At 40.2% G+C, this 22,738-nt stretch overlaps 1 protein-coding gene across 4 annotated transcripts in view; it reads right to left on the minus strand.

Annotated features, from left to right (window-relative positions):
- Window positions 1–714: 714 nt before the first annotated feature.
- The window catches only part of CENPT (centromere protein T), a 98,515-nt gene continuing 76,491 nt past the window's right edge, over window positions 715–22,738 (minus strand). For 3 of the 4 annotated variants that reach the window (XM_075837497.1, XM_075837499.1, XM_075837500.1), the window contains 5 exons: window positions 17,943–19,127; window positions 14,292–14,370; window positions 10,265–10,426; window positions 3,729–3,833; window positions 715–964 (listed from right to left, as the gene is read on the minus strand). In XM_075837497.1, coding sequence (XP_075693612.1) covers window positions 841–964; window positions 3,729–3,833; window positions 10,265–10,426; window positions 14,292–14,370; window positions 17,943–19,127 — 1,655 coding nt within the window. In that variant the 3' untranslated portion in view covers window positions 715–840. The remainder of the gene's footprint in view (window positions 965–3,728; window positions 3,834–10,264; window positions 10,427–14,291; window positions 14,371–17,942; window positions 19,128–22,738) is intronic. The other variant, XM_075837498.1, reaches the window with a different exon arrangement.

Genomic DNA, 22,738 nt, shown 5'->3' on the forward strand with positions numbered 1-22,738 from the left:
AACAACAAAAAACGTTACTCTTATCTACATTGCAGCGGCAATCTGCTGCAATAGGAGATAGGGGTTGCAAAATCTGGTGACAGAGCCTCTTTAACTAGCAAATCTAAGAATCCGACATAAGCCCTTCATCATGTCCACCGGTCTATCTGAATTTTTTTCAGAGGAAAGTCGAGCAGAAATGAAGTGGCACAGCGCTTATCTGAGCGTTTCTGCCACTTCGTTTTAGCGATTGGTGGGGGCTCAGTGACATTTCAAAAGTTTTTTTGAAAGTCTAGTTACACTGTAAGCTAGATATTTATTCCCTTGAATATTTTCAATAAATGAATACATAAGAAAAGGAAATGACCTTAGGGCTGGTGAAGTATTTGAAATCTAACTGCGGAGAAATCCTGTCCACTTTATTTACCACTATTTGTTATATTATTGTTGTAAGAGTTCCACAGTCCGATAACTTCTTTTGGCGATTAATCACCTTTTCTACCATTCATCTTCAGGAAAGCAGCAAAAAAAAAAAAAAAAAAATGATAAAAATCACTAATAAATGTAATCTCTCTAATAAGAGAAATGTCCTAATTGGATATCTGCTGAGTCTTCTATGTCTAATCCTATACACATACGGTATAATATGGCCCATATAGTATGTTTACATTTGCGTCTAATGCATAGGTTGTGTGCAACCTTTATTTATTTTAATAAAACCAAACTACAATCAAATATAGTATTATTGTTTATTAGTACTTTACAATTGAAGGGGCACATCAGCAAATTATTCATTAGGTACAAAGTACAGCTTTCTACAAAACTATTTACAACATAATTTATTAGAAAAGATACAATTGGTTATTTTCTTGGAATGACCTTGTTTCCACTGTGTGCACATGGAATCAGAAGTGCCCTGGATTCCAAAGGTAAATGTCTTTCAATAAGTACATTAAGAGGTGTGGTGTCCGTCACCAGACGTTGTCTACAAGTGGAAGAGATGACAACATGATCATTGTAGTAAGTTCTTGACACCTTATATAAGCAAAGGTCTTCATTACCAACCAATTACCAAGACTAAAATTCATTAATGGAACAACTTTTTGTTAACAGGTAGGTCTCGGTATATCCACAAAGAGTTCAATTGTGAAAGGAGCTGCAGCATTTACACAGTCGAGTCACATTATTATGACCACCTCCTACTTTCGTCGTCAGCAGCGCGTAGCCCATGAAGGGAGTGATGTGTTGTGGGCTGGCTTGGTGGGTATATAAGGCGCACGATAGGCTGTCTGAACACATACTCTTTGTTGCCATGGGTAAAAGGGGCGATTTATCAGAGTTGGAAAAAGGGATGATTATTGGCTTTCGGGCCAAGGTTGGCATTATTTCTCAAACAGCGCAGTTTGTGAACTGTTCGCGTGCTACTGTAGTGAAAGTGCATCGTGAGTGGACAAATGGTGCCATTGGAAATAAGAGCTGTGGAAACTGCAGAGCACCACGTGCCATTGATGTGAGAGGTGAACGTCGGCTACGAAGGTGTATGGGGCTGAGAAGCAGATGGATTGTCACTGCTCCTATGCCAACAAAGGTGCATCGGAATTGGACCAACGATGATTGGCAAAGGGTTGTCTTCTCCGATGAGTTACTTTTTCTGCTTCATCGAACCGATGGACATTGGTGTGTCAGACGAGACACATCAGAGAACAAAACACCCTGCAACCATTGCTGGAAGAACACAAGCTGGTGGCGGCAGTGTTGTGGTCTGGGGAATTTTTTCATGGCATTCTCTGAGCCCACTCATCCATGTGGAAGTCACTCAACCAATTTGGGCATGAATCCATCATTGCAGATCACGTCCACCCATACATGCTGTTTTTCTTCGCTGGGGCAGGTGGAATCTTCCAGCAAGACAATGCGAAATGTCAAACGGCTAGAAATGTCGACAGTGGTTGGAAGAGCACGACCAAGACTTCAAAGTACTTCCCTGACCCCCTAATTCGCGAGACTTGAACCCAATTCAGAATCTGTGGGACCACCTCGATCATCTTGTTCGCTCTATAGATTCTTCCCCACGCACCCTCCAGCAAATGTGGGATGCACTGCAGTCAGCATGGCTCCAGATACAGGAGACAACCTACCAGCATCTTAGTGAGTCACTCCCAGCACGTCTAGCTGTTGTCCGCGCTGAAGACGGCGGTTACTCTGGATATTAGCTGGTGGTCATAATAATGTGATTCAACTGTGCACATTGCGGAAGTATTTGTACACCACAAGAATATTTTTATTTTCCTTTTTAGGTACAAATATAAATCTTTCCTAATACTGTTCAGTATCTATCACAATAAGGCCTTATTTATACACTGCAAAGGAAAGATTTTATAAACCCGGTTTTTGGTTAATAAAAAGAGGTTATGCCATGAATAGTTTTCATATCAAAAATCCAGAAATGCTGTTAATAGCGGTTTTAAAGTAATTTGCAGTCTTTCTAGCATTAAAAAAAACTCTTTGCTTTGCTGTGTCATTATTGGTGCTGCTGCTAATCTGTGCTGCTGGTGGAAGGGCACTGAGCAGAATCAATTTCCTCCCTCTGGCAGCTGATAATATAATTGCTTCTTACCTCCCTTGAAAATAGGTAATGATGAGTAGCAAAGGTATATACTGTGCAACATCCACAGTATGAACTCCCTTAGAAACCAATGATCATGTAATGGAATAGAACAAATACTGAGTGGGCTTTTTCTGGGGTAATATCAGCTTGTTAGGATTGTAGAGTTCTGAAGCAAAGGATGAGTTCCCTCTTCTATAATGCCATGCTACTGGAAAGGTTCTGCTCCTTCCCTTAAAGGGGTTATCTGAGTTATTAAAATTGATGGCCTATCCCTTCTCTCTGTTCATACTTTCATGCGCGTGCAAGTACCAACGAGGAGAAACATGTAAACAATGAAGAGGCTGCGGCATTCATACGAGTGCCGCGGCCCCTTCAAACAGCTGATCGGCGGGGTGCTGACAGTCGGACCCCTACCGATCTAATACTGATGGCCTATACAGAGGATAGGCCATCAATTTTAAATAACCCTTCAACTACTCTGCACTGAACAGAGGACCACTATCGCAGAGACTTGGCATTGGGGAGAATGACTGAGCATGCGGGTCAAATAGCACTCAGCTCAGTAGTTGGACATGCACATAGTCATACACTTTGAATACCAGATGGCGCCATACTATGTATGTTAATGTCATAACTTTTCAGTGGATCGTTTTTATAACCTCATGTAAATGCAAAAAGTTGTTCATTTTTGATGATATATAAAATAAACATGACATTTAATCGTGGGACAACTCCTTTAAAAAAATAAATTGGCCCTCTCTTCACATCTAACTCTACCTCTGGCTAGATCTCTCTCTCGCTCGCTCTCTCCCTTTTTTCGATATATATCTCCATCTCTCTCGCTTTTTTCGATATATATATCTCCATCTCTCTCCCTTTTTTAGATATATATGTCTCCATCTCTCTCCCTTTTTTAGATATATATGTCTCCATCTCTCTCCAGATCTCCCACCACTTATCTCTCTGTATTCAGAGATGCAAAGGGGCTTCTAGTGATTGAAAATCTGAGGAGTATCGATAAACGTGCACTTAACTAGCAAATCTAAGAACCCAACATAAGCCCTCCATCATGTCCACCGCTCTATCTGAATCTATCAGAATTTTCACATGCTCATTCGGGGCTCCAAATGTTTTAACTCACCTTTTCATAAGCAGCTCCATGTCAGCACGTGTTATTGTTTTCCTGTTGGCATGAGCAGTGTATGCAGACAGATCAACTGTTAGCTGTTTCAAATATAACTCTAAACTGTGAAAAAATAAACATATAAAAATAAAATACTTTAATTATTTTTGTAAAACTAAAGTCAATTTACATTGAATTCAGTTATTCTGGACACATTCCACCCTGTAGAAGGCATAAAAATAGAGATAACAAAAGGTGGTGGGGGAATCATGGGATCACTACTGCCCAGTCCCACCTGGTATCCAAATGGTGTACTTCTTTAAATGATTGGGTCATGTCTGAAGGATGCATGCATACGCAGTCCCACACAACTGACCGTAAACAAATTTAGTTGTCTTATGCTCATTGCATGGTTACTCTTAAGCAACACCTCCATATTCAGTAGGCAGTCTCCACACAAGTTTTAATATGCTGCTTATTAAATAATACAAGACTTGTTCCCTTTAAGACATAACATCACATGGCATCATTGAAACCACTAATGTCGCAGTGCTTCTTGCTACCTTAACCCCTTCAGGACTGAGCCTGTTTTGGCCTTCAGGACGAAGCAGATTTTTCAAATCTGACATGTGTCACTTTATGTGGTAATAACTCCGGAATGCTTTTACCTATCCAAGCGATTCTGAGATTGTTTTCTCGTGACATATTGTACTTTATGTTAGGGAAAAAATTTGTTCGATAAATACAATATTTATTTGTAAAAAACACCAAGATTTAGAGAAAATTAGCAAAAATTTGCATTTTTCTAAATTTAAATGCATCTACTTGTAAAACAGATAGTAATACCACACACAATACTTACTATTTTATATTTCCCATATGTCTACTTTATGTTTGCATCGTTTTTTGAATATTCTTTTATTTTTCTAGGACGTTACAAGGCTTAGAACTTTAGTAGCAATTTCTCATATTTTCAAGAAAATTTCAAAAGCCTATTTTTTCAGGGACCAGTTCAGTTCTGAAGTGGCTTTGAGGGCCTTATATAATAGAAAGACCCCATAAATCACCCCATTTTGAAAACTGCACCCCTCAAAGTATTCAAAACAGCATTTAGAAAGTGTTTTAACCCTTTAGGCGTTTCACAGGAATTAAAGCAAAGTAGAGGTGAAATTTACAAATTTCATTTTTTTTTTCGAAAATTAATTTGTAATACATTTTTTCTGTACCACAGAAGGTTTTACCAGAGAAACGCAACTCAATATTTATTGCCCAGATTCTGCAGTTTTTAGAAATATCCCACATGTGGTCCTAGTGCGGTAATGGACTGAGGCACCAGCCTCAGAAGCAAAGGAGCAACTAGTGGATTTTGGGGCCTCCTTTTTTTAGAATCTATTTTAGGTACCATGTCAGGTTTGAATAGGTCTTGTGGTACAAAAACAGTAAAGACCCCCAAAAAGTGACTCCATTTTGGAAACTATACCCCTCAAGGAATTTACCTATGGGTATAGTTAGCATTTTGAACCCACAGTTTTTTTGCTAAATTTATTTGAATTAGTATGTGAAGATGAAAATCTACTTTTTTTGTGAAAAAACGTAAAAATTTTAAATATTTACAAGGAATAAAGTAGAAAAAACACCCCAACATATGTAAAGCAATTTCTTACGATTATAGCAATACCCCATATGTGGTAATAAACTGCTGTTTGGACCCACAGCAGGCCTCAGAAGGGAAGGAGCACCATTTGGATTTTGGATTTCTGATTTTGCTGGAATAGTTTTCAGTGCCGTGTCACGTTTGCAATGCACTGGAGGGATGAAAACCATGGAAACCCCGCAATAGTGACCCCATTTTGGAAACTACACCCCTCAAGGAATTTTTCTAGGGGTAAAGTTAGCATTTTGACCCCACAGTTGTTTTGCTGAAGTCATTGGAATTATTCTGTAAAGGTAAAAATCGACTTTTTTTCTGTAAGAACTTAGAAATGTTTAATTTTTACAAGGAATAAAGGAGAAAAAGCACCCCAACATTTGTAAAACAATTTCTCCTGATTACGTAAATACCCCATATGTGGTAATAAACTGCTGTTTGGACCCACACCGGGGCTTAGAAGGGAAGGGGCACCATTTGGCTTTTGGAGCTCAAATTTAGCTGGAATAGTTTTTGGGTGTCATGTCGAATTTGCAAAGCCCCTGCGGTACTAAAACAGTGGAAACCTCTCAAAAGTAACCCCATTTGGGAAACTACACCACTTAAGGAATCTATCTAGGGGTATAGTGAGCATTTAGGTCCCACAAGTCTTTTGCAGAATTTATTAGAATTAGGCCGTGAAAATTAATATCAACATTATTTCCACTAAAATGTTGCATTTTTTCAATTTCACAAAGGATAAAGGAGAAAATGAACCCCAACATTTGTAAAGCAATTTCTCCCGAGTACGGCTATACCCCACATGTGGTCATAAATGTTTTTTCAATAGAAAATAAATTAACCCTTTCCGGACTGATCCATGTTTTGATTTTTCTTTTTCGTTTTTCCTCCCCGCTTTCCGAGAGCCACAACGTCTTTATTTTTCCGTCAATAGAGCGGTGTGAGGGCTTATTTTTTGCGGGACGAGCTGTAGTTTTTATTGGTACCATTTTTTGGTACATAAGACTTTTTCAGCACTTTTTATAAAAATTTTTGGTAGAGCGAAGGTGACCAAAAAACTGCCATTTTGCCATTTAAAATTCTTTATTTTTCACGGCGTTCACCGTGCGAGTTCAATAATGGTATATTGTAATAGCTTGGACTATTACGGACACATCATTACCAATTTTGTGTTTTTTTTGTTTTTTTTTTACATTACTTTAGAGAAAAAATATGAAAAGGGTTTCTTTTTGGACTTTAAATATTTATTTAATTTTTTCCACTAATAATAACTATTTACTTTTGTTTTTACATATTTTATTAGTCCCCATAGGAGACTTGAACCAGCGATCGTTAGATCACTGGTAGAATATCCTGCAATACTAATGTATTGCAGTTTAGTGTGATTTTTACAGGCTCCTGTAACAGCGCGATCGCTGTTTCTGTCCGTTAGTCCCGGGTATCAGCTGTAATACACAGCTGACACCCGCAGCGTATGGCGCGGGCTCAGCGCGTGAGATGCTCCATATATCACCCCACACACCACGACATGCTAATAAGTCATGGTGCGCAAAGTGTTTAATTCGCAGCCGATGGTGGAAAGTGAAAATTAAAATTTTCCACTGATGTGCCATTTTAATGCACTATATGTTGTGCCCAGTTTGTGCCACAAATACCAAAAATAAAATATTAACAGGGTTCTCCCGGGTATGGCGATGCCATATCGGTGGACATAAACGGCTGTTTGGGCACGCTGTAGGGCTCAGAAGGGAGGGACGCTATTTGGCTTTTGGAGCGCAGATTTTGCTTGGTAGAAGCTCTGGCGTTTTGCTGGTATTTCAGTTTATAATGTGGGGGCAAATGTAGACTGGGCAGAGTACATCAGGGGCATAATAAGAGGGTATAATAATGGGGTAAATAAATAATAATCCGCAGATGTGTGGCCAGTGTTGCACTTATATTATAAATGGCACCCGTTCCTATCCGCTTTTGGAACACTGCACATTTTGCATCGCCATAATCTGGGAGCCGGAACTTTTTTATTTTTCAGTCAAAAAAGCTGTGTAAGGGCTTGTTTTCTATTTTTTCACCACCGGAGCTGCGTGAGGGCTTATTTGTTGCGGGACAATCTGTAATTTTCATTGGTACCATTTTGGGGTACATGCGATTTTGTTGATCACTTTTTATTCCATTTTTCGGCAAGCAAGGTGACCAAAAACCATCAATTCTGACAATGATTTTTATTTATTTTTTATAGCGTTCACCCTGGGCTATAAGTGACCGTTATACTTTATTCTGCGGGTCGGTACGATTACGGCGATACCATATGTATCTAGGTTTTTTTATGTTTTGAAGCGTTTGCGCAATAAAATAACTTATTTAGAAAATAATTTATTTTCTGTGTCACCATATTCTGAGAGCCGTGACTTTTTTATTTTTCAGTCAAAAAAGCTGTGTAAGGGCTTGTTTTTTGCGGGATGGGTTGTAGTTTGTATGGGTACTATTTTGGCGTACATGCGACTTTTTGATCACTTTTTATTGTATATTTTGTGAGGGGTGGTGACCAAAAAATAGTGATTCTCGCTTTGTTTTTCATTTATTTTTTTTGCGGTGTTCACCGTGCGGGAAAAATAATATTATAGTTTGGGTCGTTACGAACGCGGTGATACCAAATATGTGTACTTTTTTTTTTACGTGTTCATTTTTTTCCCTATAATAAAAGACTTATTATAGGAAAAAAAGCAGTTCTTGTTTATATCACTTATAACTTTTATTTTTACACTTTTTTTAAAACATTTTTATTCTTTTTATTACTTTTTTCACTTGTCCCACTAGGGGACACTTAGACTTGCAGCTCTGATCGCTGCTGGAATACATTACACTGCCTACGTAGTGTAATGCATTCCAACTGTCATTGTGACGTGACAGTCACACTGACAGGAAGCCTACGACGACCACCCTCGGGGTGGTCATCATAGGCTTCTGTACATGGCAACCCGGAAGCCATTGTCTGGCGTCCGGTTGCCATGGGTACGATCGCCAGCCCCCGTGATTTCACATGGGGGCTGCCGATCGGCGCTAAACACCTTAATTGTGGCGTTCAAATCGAACGCCGCAATTAAGGGGTTAACTGCCGAAATCAGCGGCGATAGGCCGCTGATCGGCAACGGGGAATTGCAGGGCAGACGCCCTGCACAGTTAACCGCCACTGCGGTGTAGCGCCGCGCGGCGGTTAACTGTCAAAGCACAGACGTAACTGCACGTCAAGGTGCACGAACTTACTGCACACCTCGACGTACAGTTATGTCAAGGTGCGGGAAGGGGTTAAAGGGGTTTTCCACTACAAGACAACTGATTACCTATCCGCCGGATAGGTCAATCGTATATGATCAACAGTGATCTTGTTTATTCCACAAGTAACCTTTCAACTCAGTATGAGCCTTTCCCAATATTGCTTGTGGAATAAAGAGGATCACTATTTTTTACTGAATTGTTCGGGCTGCCCCACTTGTTATGTTCCTCTACATTGAAGGGTCATTGGACTTGTGACCCAAGAGGCATGCACCCTAATCCATATGCCCAGTGCTGCTGCTTGTTGTTTTTCAATCGTATATGATCGGTGCGTGTCGGACCCCGCACCTATCGGCTGCCTCCGGGCCCCGGACGTCCATGCCGGAATCAGTTGTATCCGGTCATGGAATAGCGGCTGAGCTGCAGTACTGGACCTCTGCTCCTATTCAAGTGAATAGAAGCAGAATTGCAGTTCTGCAGCACCGCCGCTATGCAATGTATGGAGCCAACTGCTTCCAGCTCCGCACACTGCATACTGTGCAATGACATCCGATGCCCGGAGGCAGCCGCCGAAGCAGCTGATCGGTGCGGGTTCCGGGTGTCTGACCCCCACCGATCACATACTGATGACCTATCTGGTGGATAGATAATCAGGGTAAACCCCTTTAATAATTGTTATTTTTACACAGGATACGACAGGGGGTAAACAATTATAGATGTCCCAGCGGATAAGAACAAAATTCAATATGTATTCAACTGGATATATCATATTCATGACAAAACAAATAAAGTGTAACACTGAACATTTTCAGAACTATTAAAAAGGACTGACTTTGGCGAGTTGACATATCAGGGCCGTTAATGATGTCATTCTGGTTCCTCAAATGCTTTTTGGGTGCACTGTACACTATAGGTCCTTAATACCACTGACTACATGCTACTGCGTTGTACTGAAGAAGTTTACAAAACAATGCCTTCTCTCTGGCATCACTTCCTGCTCTGCACGTCCCCTGCACGCAATCCCCACATTTTACTGCAATCCGCACAGATTACTGAGAATATGAAGAGCTCTCTGCTTCCTTTCAGGTAATTTCTTGTTTTCTGTTCCAAATTCAAGAGGAAGCAGCTAAAATGAAGGCAATGCAAAGAGCTCTCAATATTATGTTCAGAGTGCGTGCAGGGGGAAGGGCAGAGCAGGAAGTCTGTGAGGTAAAGCTTCAGCCAATAGCTGTAGAGCAGGAAGTGATGTCAGAGAGGAGGCGTGGTTTTGTCAACTTCTGTACAGTTGAGTAAAATGTAGCAGTATTTTTATTGCCTATGGTATTAAGGACCTATAGTGTACAGAGCATCTTGGAAAGTTTCATTTTTGGAAACCAGAGTGATTGAATTAACGGCTCTGGTATGTTATATGATCCTAGTATCTCCGATTTATTAATAAGGCAAATTTGCCCAGCGTTCCATTTTAAACTCTGCAGTCAATGTATTTTGTGAATTGAAAACATTACATTTTATCTTAAACAAAAAGATGTTTTGCAAGAAAAAGTATAATTATCCAAAAGTGGTGAAGCAGTAAAAGTTACTTTATCATCACCTAAACAATTTAAAGGCGAAGTGAGGGCTAGACATGAACACTTACCATTTTTCCACATCTGCAAAAGCTTCATTCGATACTCGCACTTGAGCATGATGGCGAAATATCTGCTTTACTTGACTGATGGAAAACCCCGATCCCTGCTTCTTCGGCTTTGTGCTTTTTTTTCTCTGGATGTTCTTACGAACAGGGGGTTTATCTGTACTTCTAAAAACCATAAGACATTACTACATCCAACCTTAAAATAAATCACAAGCTGCACCACTCCGGCTATTCCTCCTTGTATCTGGTACAACTCCTCATTGCACAAAACCAATGATTGGTAAACTATGTACGTTAAAAAGTTTAATGGAAACTGTACTACGCGTTTCACAGTTGGTCAAACCTCTTCATCAGGTACCTGACATTTCGGCAGGGTAGAAGGGTACATTGCTGTGGCCTCCTGAGGGCACGATTATTCATACTTTACATAGTTATTAATACGCACCAGTGGTTTATCTATGTTAAAGAGGCTCTGTCACCAGATTCTCAAATCCCTATCTCCTATTGCATGTGATCGGCGCTGCAATGTAGAGAACAGTAACGTTTTGTTTTTTTAAACCGTTCATTTTTGGCCAAGTTATGAGCTATTTTATATATATATATATATATATATATATATATATATATATATATATATATATATATATGCAAATGAGGTTTGAAATGGACAATTGGGCGTGTTTTTATTCGTATGTCCAAATGGGCGTGTATTGTGTTTTTAACTGGGCATGTTTACTTGTTTTACTAACTGGGTGTTGTGGAGAGAAGTGTATGATGCTGACGAATCAGTGACCAATCAGCATCATGCACTCCTCTCCATTCATTTACACAGCACATAGTGTTCTTACTAGAACGATGTGCAGCCACATACACAAGTGTCCTGATAATGAATACACATGACATACAGCCTGGACGTCATGTGTACTCAGAATCCTGACACTTCTGAATCCTGTGAGATTTCCAGCAAGGGAAACGAAATCTCGTTTACCTCGTAATCTCGCGAGATTACGCGTGGCTTGCTGAAATCTCACAGAATGGATTCAGAAGTGTCAGAATTCGGAGTACACGACGTCCAGGCTGGATGTCATGTGTATTCATTATCAGGACACTTGTGTATGTGGCTGCACATCGTTCTAGTAAAAACACTATGTGCTGTGTAAATGAATGGAGAGGAGTGCATGATGCCGATTGGTCACGGATTCGTCAGCATCATACACTTCTCTCCACAAAGCCCAGTTAGTAAAACAAGTAAACACGCCCAGTTAAAAACACAATACACGCCCAGTTGGACATACGAATAAAAACACGCCCAGTTGTCCATTTCAAAGCTCATTTGCATATATATAAAATAGCTCATAACGTGGCCAAAAATGAAAGTTTTTTAAAAAAACAAAACGTTACAGTTATCTACATTGCAGCGCCGATCACATGCAATAGGAGATAGGGATTTCAGAATCTGGTGACAGAGCCTCTTTGAGCACGCCACGCTAGGTATATATGTCTATTTTTGCTGACAAATGGATGTCAGTCTTTGTTTTGTTTCTTGTTTTATTTTCAGTATAACTTGTTTGAATACTGGTTAAATAAACCAGTTAAAAATTTTTTTTACAAATATTTGTTGCAGGAAAATATGTTCTAGCAAAAGGATAAACCGGGAAATAAAATAAAATTGACTGGAAGCAAAATTCCCTCCCGCACTCTTAAAATTTCTTACTAAATGTATATGTAATTACGCAACAGGTGGGGAATATGAAAAAGAATTTCCAAAATGTCTTTAACCCGCTTTGCAAAGCTATACCACTGATGTTAATAGCAAGCGAGTAATTAAGTTTTGTTAATAGTTTTAACTCGTGTGTTTTTGTAATGCAGGAAAGAAAAACGAATGCGTTTATACAAAACTTTTGAGCTGTAATCTGGTCTTTAATTTTCTAGTCATAGGTTTATAGATTAAAAAGTTTGAAAAATGGATTGGTAACAGATGCGTTTTTCCTTTCCAGCATTTCAAATACCCAACAAAAACACACAATGAGAACCTTGCCATTTTCTCTGTGCAGATGTCCAAATCTAAATGAACCATTATGCTGGGTTTCTTGCCACTTTTTATTGTTACCATTTTTATGTGTTTATTAAAGGCTGTGTTGGTGCTCCTACAGGAGAGATTTTAAAGTACCATATACTGGAATACATAGGCTTTGCAGTGTATGGTACCAGCGATCTAATGATCACTTTATTAAAAAAAGCAATTAAAACAATTTAATAATATAGAAAAAAATAAAATTCTAAAACGCTTAAAAAGCCCCAAAAACTTTCCCTCTAAAATAATGTAAAAAAATATATATAAAAAAAATAAACATAATTGGTAACGTCTCAGTTGGGTGAATGTGAGCCTATGGCTATGTTCGGGGTATGCACTGGGAGTCCTCCAGCGCATAAACCGAACGGGTTCATAAAATGAAATGTGAACACAGCCTAAGCTGCAAAACTAGCATGAAGGTGTCCAATGGAAGCTCCTCAATGATAGACATGGTGGTCAAACAACAGAAACGAGGGATAAATTACATAAAATTGCCTTAACTCCTTAACGCTGAAGGACGGATATATCCGTCCTCAGCAGCTGCTAGTTCGCGCAGGAGGACGGATATATCCGTCCTGTGATGGCGCGGGTACTGCCAGTGTACCCACGCGATCAGCGGCAGGAGCACGGCTGTTATACACAGCCTGGCTCCTGCTGCAACTGCCGGAATCGAAGCGCGCTCCGATTCCGGCAGTTTAACCCATTAAATGCCGCTGTCAATAGTGACAGCGGCATCTAATGTGTTTGACAGAGGGAGGGAGCTCCCTCTGTCACCCCATCGGCGCCCCCGCAAACAAATCGCGGGTCCCCGTCGGGTTTCCATGGCAGCGGGGGTCTAACAAAGACCCCCAGGTCTGTCTTCCGCAACTGCCTGTTAGGCGATGCCGGAGGCATGACCTAACAGGTTGCCTGTCAGTTTTACACTGACAGGCAATAATGCTTTGGTATACTAAGTATACCAAAGCATTATATATGCGATCGGCACATCGAATAGTGAAGTCCCCTGGTGGGACTTAAAAAAAAAATGTCAATCAGTTAAATAAAGTTTGTTGAAAAAAAAAATAATAATAATTACAGTCAAAATCAAATAAAACTACTTTTTTTGCCCAAAAAGTGGTTTTATTCAGTAAAAGTGTCAAAACAAATAACACATACACATATATGGTATCCCCGCGATCGTAACAACTTGTCCAATAAAATGAACACATTAATTAAACCGCCGGATGAACGGCGTCCAAAAAAACGCAAAAAATAACGGCAAAATTCTCTCTTTTCTCCCATTCCCCCATAAAAAATAAAATAAAAGTTAATTTATAAGTCCTATGTACCCCAAAATAGTACTAATGAAAACTACACATTGGCCCGCAAAAATCAAGCCCACATATGGCCACATCGACGGAAAAATTAAAAAATGACAGCTCTTGGAACGCGGCGATGGAAAAACAAGTAATTTTTTTCTAAAAGGGTTTTTATTGTGCAAACATAGGAAAACATAAAAAACCTTTACATATTTGGTATCCCCGTAATCGTGCCGACCCATAGAATAAAGTGAACATGTTATTTACGCTGCATAGTAATCGGCGTAAATTTATAACGTGAAAATCAATGCTGGAATAGCTGCTTATTTTCAATTCTCTCATAAAATAAAGTTAATAAAAGTGAATAAATATATTGTAAGCATCTAAAAATGGTACAATTACAAAATACAACTTGTCCCGCAAAAAACAAGCCCTTATACGGCTATGTCGACGGAATAAAAGAAAAGTTACGACTCTTGGAATGCGACAGTGAAAAAACAAAAAATAATCCTTGTTCATTAACGTGCAAAATGGCCCGGTCATTAAGGGGTTAATTTGTCAAAGTGCTCGAAAAGTGTTTCACCAACCTGCCTGGCTAAATGAAAATCTGTGGAAAAATATTACGTAGTAAGCGTTTAGATATACAGGACACACTTACGTAAAGCGAGCAAACTTAATATAAGCAGGAGTTTGAGTCAATGCAGAAAACATCAGCTGTTTATTTTCTTTCTTCTTTTCTGAAAAACAAGAAAGCTTATGGGTGATCGCAATGGAAAACGATACCATCATACAAACTATCCAAGAACAGAAACATATTTTTTTTTTACCAGCAGAAAGAAAACACATGAACATTGGCCTAATTTATACAAAGATCGTATCTGCATATTTCTATTGCATATCAATAATAATCTACTATGTGGGAAGTATAAATGGCTTATAAACACAATAAGAGATGTAATGGAGTTAAAGGGGTATTCCGTTATAAAAAAATGATCAGCTATCCACCTGACAGCTGATAACGGCTAGATCGGTGGCAGTCAGACCGTTGGGACCCAAATGGATCTCCAGAACGGGGTCCCGTGTGCTCCGTTCCCCCAGCAGCTAAACTTTTTGCCAGTAGTAAATTCATTGATACATCGATCAAGCATATGCCCTGCCGCTCCAAAGTTGGACCCCCACTGATCTAGCAGTTAACCAGTGGATAGGTGATAATTTGTTATAACCGGTATAAAGCTTGTATTATGGTGTATTCTTCAGATTATAGAATGCACCGGATGATAAAATGCACCCAATTGTATATGCACAAATGTTTTACAGTATATAGTGTGACAAGGTGAAAGTAGGTGGTGGGCAGCATCAGTGATATGTGGAGAGGGGGACCTCATTGGTGACACAGGGCAGGGTGCATGAGAGGAGCTGTGGGCAGGGCTGGATAGGTGCGGTCAAAGATGTCAAAATCCAGAAGCACAGCATGAGAACCATGAAAGATTTGCTCTTCAGTTTTGCCTGCTGTCAGCCCTCTTCAGTGTCAAGAGATCGATGGAGACTGATAACATGAATACACAGATGGGCTCGTCCACACGTAGCGGAATTGCTGCGTATTTTCCGTTCGGAATTGCGGACGGAAAATACGCAGCAGAATACAGTAGAAGCAAAGTGTATGAGATTTAAACAGATCCCATCCAGACGCTGTGTAAAATTTCCCACCAGAAACTCACCTGCGATGTATATTATTCGTACTGCAGCATGTCAATTCCTGCTGCGGAAAGCGGACTGAATTGCTGCGTTTTTCAGAGGAGATGTCACCATCTCCCAACATTGAGAAAGACGCAGCAAAAGACGCAACATTTTCTGCAGTAAAAACGCAGGAAATGGTGCGGTTTTTCCGCAGCGGAAATCCGGCTAATTTCCGCGGAAAGTTTCTGCAGCAATTCCGTTATGTGTGGACAAGCCCTAAGACAGTAGGGCCGGACTGCGACTTAAAATCAGCCCTGGCATTTTTAAGCACACGGGTCCACTGCAGGCCATGTGCAGCCGCCAGTGTTGGGCTGGTGTACATGGGGCTACCTTTTAGCCACACAAAGACACAGTGATTTATCAAAACAGGTATAAATTAAAAGTGGAGTAATTGCCGATAGGTCCAACTCATCCGCTACTTTTCATACGAAATCTGTAAAAATCTTAAAACACGCTAAGTATTCTAGAGGACTTTTTTTTTTTTTTGCGGAGTGGAAAAAATTCAGCACAGATTTTTTCTACTGCACTTACAATTAGGACACATGCTGCACACCACTCCCACCTAGAAATCATGTGCACGCACACCACTCATACTTAAGAAACATCCCTCACTCACGCCAGGGACACATGCCGCTCACACCTAGGACACATGCTGTACCCATACCACTCACACCAAGCACAGATGCCACACACACACCATATACACTGGATACAAGACACACACAAATCTGACACTTACTGCATATTTCACTCATACAATAAAAATACACTGTGAACACTACACCAATCATTCACACTACAAAAATCAATGAAACAACTCACATTGCTATATTTTCCAGTTGTTTTTTTTTGTAGATTGCGGATACTGGCACGCAGGATGCTGGCAGGACATAGGCATCTATACCCGACACACAGGCATCTATACCTGACACACTCCTCCACAACTAAGCCACACCTGTTTGCTAAGCTGCGCTCATCTGCTTTTTAAATGAACCATCTGATGCTCACCGCTCTATCCCTCCTGCGGTGTAACTGGACCCCTCCTCACCTCCAGGCAGTCGTCGCCCCTCAAGCAGGCTGCTGCAGATGCAGACTGTGTGCATCACCTATGTCCCCTATACTCATTGATGACCCCCCTCATCTCACTGTAGCTGACTGTTTGCAGCTTTTATAAAACTGAAGAAATAGACCTGCTGGCGCTGCAGTAACGTGCCTGGCAGGGGCAGTAGTCTCCTTCTCCATTCTGCAGCTGTGCTATGGGGGGCAGTAGAAAAAGTAAGCCTATCATTGATTGGCTGATGCTCGGCTTGATTTCTACATGGAGGCAGGGCAGGTACTGGTTCTACTTTTCCTCTGCGGAACCAAAGATGTTGTGCGCTCATGAGCTGAAAGGGGTGGGGGGTGCAGAAAACAAGTCTAGCGATGATTAGCTATGGCTCGGCCAACTAGCGATATACATGATTTCTGAACGCCTCTTTTCAATCATTGCGTACACAGTAACGCAGGGGTACAGAGGTAGTTTTGAACACCAGTTGGCAACAGCTATTGCTATGTTGGTGCCTGCGCTCACCAATGTCCAACACTGATTGTACGGGTCACTGTTGATTGGCCCATCTGGCATTTGCCAGAACTGCAAGTTGGCCAGTCCGGCCCTGTAAGACCGTACAAGGTGGAACTGTTGTCCCACATTCCCATTGTCACCTGCAGCTACTAGGTGAATTGTGGCACCTATGAACAATAGTTGCAGACACTTTTACACTTGTTGTGATACCCAGTAACAAATTGCTGCAAGGGACAATTGGGAAGGTCTACAGCAGCTCCACACTGTACGGTCTTATGTGTATTCATGCTGCTTAGCCAAGACATATGGCTTCACTTCTATCTACCATTTGGACTATGTTCAAGAGATCAGCAGCACAACCAGGTCAATTTTCACCAGCAAGAAAGGACAACTCCCCAATCATGCTCTTGCAAGTGTTTTTATGCTTGGTGAATAAAACACATTTTCATTGGATTATCCTGAGTGCTGTAGTTTCTCTCTTCAATTTCTACCATTTGGACTATATGATGCAGGTACTTTTTAGAATGTTATTACCCTGCTAAAAAAAAATGTATCTTATAGTCCAAAAAATAGGCTACTTACCTTCAAAATGTAAAAATCTTCTCGGTCATATTAAAGTATAGACACAAAAGCCAAATGAGGCAGGAAAAAAATCATGGGACTTCATAAGCGCTCTCCTCCAGTAGATAAACACAAAGTGGATTTAAGCATAAATATTCAATGACTCAGAAACATGTAACGAGTTTCAGGGAGGTATATTCCCCTTCATCAGACAAATGAGACTTACTATAGACACATATTTATTAGACCCCTCCACTACGACTTCCACATTCAAGTATGGGTTTCTTAAATGTATGGTAGAGGGGTCTCCAGACTGGCTCTTCAGCTGTTGCAACACTACAACTACCAGGATGCCCTGTTTGGAATGGTAGATTTGCAACACCTGGAGAGCCACCCAGCAATACCCAGGATAACATTGAATTGCTGGCAAACCATGAATCTCGTCCTTACCACGGTCTATAGTATTCTGTGCAAGATCCATGTTCTCACTGCTTTCTGAAGATTCAGAATGATTATCTGGTCTGGATACAGAAACTGTATCCACATTAATAGATTCTCTTCTCTGCATTCCATTTTCTTCACCAAGCCTTGCATTTTGTGCCATGGAAGAATATTTACCAATGCCAGTTGACTTTCTATTACTGTTAGTTAGTCGGGATTCATTTTTTTGTATGAAATTTCCAACATTTTTGACGTCATCACGAACTTCACCCTCAACATGATCATCATCAACTTCTTCAGCACTGTCTTCATTAGTTTCATCTTCACCACTATCTTCGTCAACATGGTCATCAACTTCAACTTCTTCACCACTATCATTAGCTTCACCTTCACCACTGTCGACATTAGCTTCATCTTCACCACTGTCTACATTAGCTCCATCTTCACCACTATCTTCATCGTCAACATGGTCATCATCAACTTCAACTTCTTCACCACTATCTTCATCAACTTCACCACGGTCTACATTAGCTTCACTTTCACCACTGTCTACATTAGCCTCACCTTCACCACTGTCTACATTAGCCTCACCTTCACCACTGTCTACATTAGCCTCACCTTCACCACTGTCTACATTAGCCTCACCTTCACCACTGTCTACATTAGCCTCACCTTCCCCACTGTCTACATTCGCTCCATCTTCACCACTGTCTACATTCGCTCCATCTTCACCACTGTCTACATTAGCTCCATCATCATCGTCAACATGGTCATCATCAACTTCAACTTCTTCACCACTATCTTCATTAGCTTCACCTTCACCACTGCCTTTACTAGCTTCACCTTCACCACTGTCTTTACTAGCTTCACTTTCACCACTATCTTCATTAACTTCACCTTCACCATGTTCTCCTCCAATGTCTTTGTTTGTATATTGTTCTAAATTCGTCATCTGAAATGCAGGTTGATAATTTGGATCTGGCTTTCTAGTTTCTGTCCCCAAAAGTTTATAATTTCCTTCTTTACTTTCATCATAAGTTGAAAGAAACAGTTTGCTTGTTCCTCTTTGTCTTGGTGTATTTGCTTCTTTATGTAAAGACTGAGCATACAACTCGGTGTTCATTTGAGCTACTTCATTTGAAGAAGAATCGTATTTGTCCTCCTCAACAGGTTCAATGAAGCATTCTTGGGAGCCTATTTAAAAGGAACATTTAGGTCAGTAGGATGTAAAATCAACGTATACACCGTATTTGATTTACTGGTTATTTTCTAGCTTTGTTTTTAACAAATAAGTTAGGGTCCTCTTACACGGTCCGACATGGGCCGTGTAAACGAGCGCCGATAAAAGAGACAGCTCGTTGATAGGCGATTGTTTGCTCCATTCACAAACAGCTATGTATAGGGAAGAGCGATTATTACTACGTTCGCACATCCTCATAGATTTTTCATGTCGGTAGAACATCTCCTTGTTTACACAGGAAGATGTGTTGCTGACAATGATAATATTTCTTGCACCATTAATGATAGTCAGCCGATGAACGAGGGTTTGCTAGTTCATCGGCTGATCATTGCCGTGGGCAATTATGGGGAACGAGCGTTCATATAAACGCTTGTTTGCCTGATAATTGGCCGGTGTTAAAGGACTTTTAATTTGCACCTTAATTATTCCCTTACTCTCAATCTATTAAAAAGGATTAAAAACAGCCAGAGACAATGGCAGCATTTTACACAATCAGACTACTTCGTACAACGTTTACCTCCCCCAGATTAGAGAGAAAAAACACAGTAGGAACTCTCCAGATACATATGTATCCAATATCTTTGGGTACTGGACTAATAATGAAAATTTTACATAAAACAAATAAAGGCATTTTCCGGATTCATATAAATAAACCTTAAATCGCATAATGAAATGTTATGAAACTTTCTAACATTGTTTATATCCGGTGGTTGAAAACTCATACAGACCTAATGCTTCTCACAACTGAAAGTTTGCTACAATTCATCTTGGCAACCCACTGTAAGCTAAACAGCCTGAACCCTAGGCCGATACATTTTGCCTACATTAAACTATCAGGACAGGACAGTAATTTCAGTTGCGGTTATGCTTAAAGAGGCTCTGTCACCACATTATAAGTGGCCTATCTTGTACATGATGTGATCGGCGCTGTAATGTAGATTACAGCAGTGATTTTTTATTTAGAAAAACGATCATTTTTGACAGAGATATGACTTATTTTAGCTTTATGCTAATGACTTTCTTAATGGACAACTGGGCGTGTTTTACTTTTTGACCAAGTGGGCATTGTGGAGAGAAGTGTATGACGCTGACCAATCAGCATCATACACTTCTCTCCATTCATTTACACAGAACATAGTGATCTAGCTAGATCACTATGTGCAGCCACATACACACACATTAACGTTACTCAAGTGTCCTGACAGTGAATAGACATCACTACCAGCCAGGACGTGATGTCTATTCAGAATCCTGACACTTCGGTAACGTTTGTGTGAGATTTATTTTTTCAAAATAAAAAACACTGCTGTAATCTACATTACGGCGTCAATCACATTATGTACAAGATAGGGCACTTATAATGTGGTGACAGAGACTCTTTAAAGATGAATGGCTTAGGCTACGTTCACATCTGCGTGGTGGCATCAGTTTTAGCAGATCCGTTGAAATAAAAAACGGACAGACTGACGGATGCCAGACCGAATGCAACGGAAGGTAAAATAGGTTTGTTTTTGATGGATCAGTTATTATCTTTGCATCTTTCTTACTTTAATTATTAGTCTGCGCATGTGTAGGAAAAAAACAGATCCGTTAAATGTAATGCATATCTGATACGGATAGCATATCCGTTTGTATCTGTCATCCATTGACTTCAATGTTAAAAAAAATAATGGAAAGCTCCTTTCCGTCAGGTTTCCAGCATTTTTGACGGAAACAATAGCGTAGCAGACTACGGTATTTCTTCTGTCAAAAGAACGGAAACCTGACAGAACGGAGCTTAAATGAGCACAGCTGATGCAAAAAGAAAAGCCATTGAAATTAATGGGATTTATGACGGAAACGTTAACTTCTGTACCTGTGGTCCTCTGACGGATACGCTAGAACGGAAGCCACAACGCAGATGTGAATGCAGCCTAACACATAGAGCTAGATCTTCTGTAATTTAGTGTCAAATTAAAAACGCAACAAAACTTTTCCAGCAGTCTTTCACAGGAGTCTGACACAAAGAATATATCATTCCCATCTATGAACTTGCACAGTAAAAAGAGATAGTGAGATGTTCTCTTGCTAAATCGGTATATCAATATTTACTTTTAAGAAGACCTGTCGCCTCTCCTGACATGTCCCTTTTAGTAAAAATTTGTATTCCTCAAAATATAACAATTCTGGAGCATCTTTTCTTAGAACTCTACGTTGTGCCGTTCCTGGTTTTCCTCCTAGAAATGTATGAATAAATTAACAACTGGGTGTTTCCAGTTGGGGGTGTGTCTTTATACAGTCTAACACTGTCCAATCAGTGCTGACAGTGTCAGACTGTGTAGACATACTTCTTTGGCAAGGGAATAGTAACAGCCAGTTGTCAATTTATTGAGAAATTTCCAGGAGGAATAATAGTGGAGAGGAACAGTATAGTAAAGGACATTATTATTTATAGGGAATACAAGTATTTACTAAAACAGACAAGTCCCCTCCACAGTGAAACTCAGGGCAAAATTTCAGGGTCATGTAACATACCAGGGCAGTTAATTAGATCACCTGCAGCCATTTTTCGGTTTTCCATTTTAGTCCCGTCCCCCCCACCCTACCTTCCAAAGCCTCAGAGGGGTTTTCCCACCAGGGAAATTTATGACATATCCACATATCAGCCGGAACACAAAGAGGTAGAACGGGCTTTAGGGGACCCCTGTTCTATGGATAGGTGCGGGTCCCAGAGGTGGGACCGGCATCTGACATTTATGACATATCCTATGGATAAGTCATAAATGTCCCTCGTGGGAAAACCCCTTTAACTTCTTTATTTTACATCCACTTAGCCAAATGAGGGCTTGTTTTTTTGCAGGCGAGTTGTAGTTTTTCACGACACCATTTATTGAACTATATAAAAGTGAGGGAAACTGGGGAAAAATTATTTGTGTTGTGGAACAATAAAAAAATAAACGATTCCTCTATTGTATATTGGGTTTTGTTTTTATGGTGTTCACCGTGCGGTAAAACACAATTAATTTTGCAGGTCAATTCAATTATGGCGATACCAAATTTATATTGTTTTTCTTATGAGGCTCTGTCACCACATTATAAGTGGCCTATCTTGTACATGATGTGATCAGCGCTGTAATGTAGATTACAGTAGTGTTTTTTATTTAGAAAAACTATCATTTTTTACGGAGTTATGACCTATATTAGCTTTATGCTAATGAGTTTCTCAATGGACAACTGGGCGTGTTTTACTTTTAGACCAAGTGGGCGTTGTAGAGAGAAGTGTATGATGCTGACCAATCAGCATCATACACTTCCCTCCATTCATTTACACAGCACATAGCGATATAGCTATATCGTTATATGCAGCCACATAAACACATGATAACATTACTGCAGTGTCCTGACAATGAATATACATTACCTCCAGCCAGGACGTGATGTGTATTCAGAATCCTGACCACTTCTCTGCACGTCTCTGTGATTTAAAGCACAGCACAGAGAGATCTCGCCAGACTACGCCTGCTATGCTGTAAATCACAGAGACGTGCAGAGAAGTGACAGGATTCTGAATACACATCACGTCCTG

Source organism: Rhinoderma darwinii, chromosome 9 (assembly GCF_050947455.1).
Source record: "Rhinoderma darwinii isolate aRhiDar2 chromosome 9, aRhiDar2.hap1, whole genome shotgun sequence".
Classification (NCBI taxonomy): domain Eukaryota; kingdom Metazoa; phylum Chordata; class Amphibia; order Anura; family Rhinodermatidae; genus Rhinoderma; species Rhinoderma darwinii.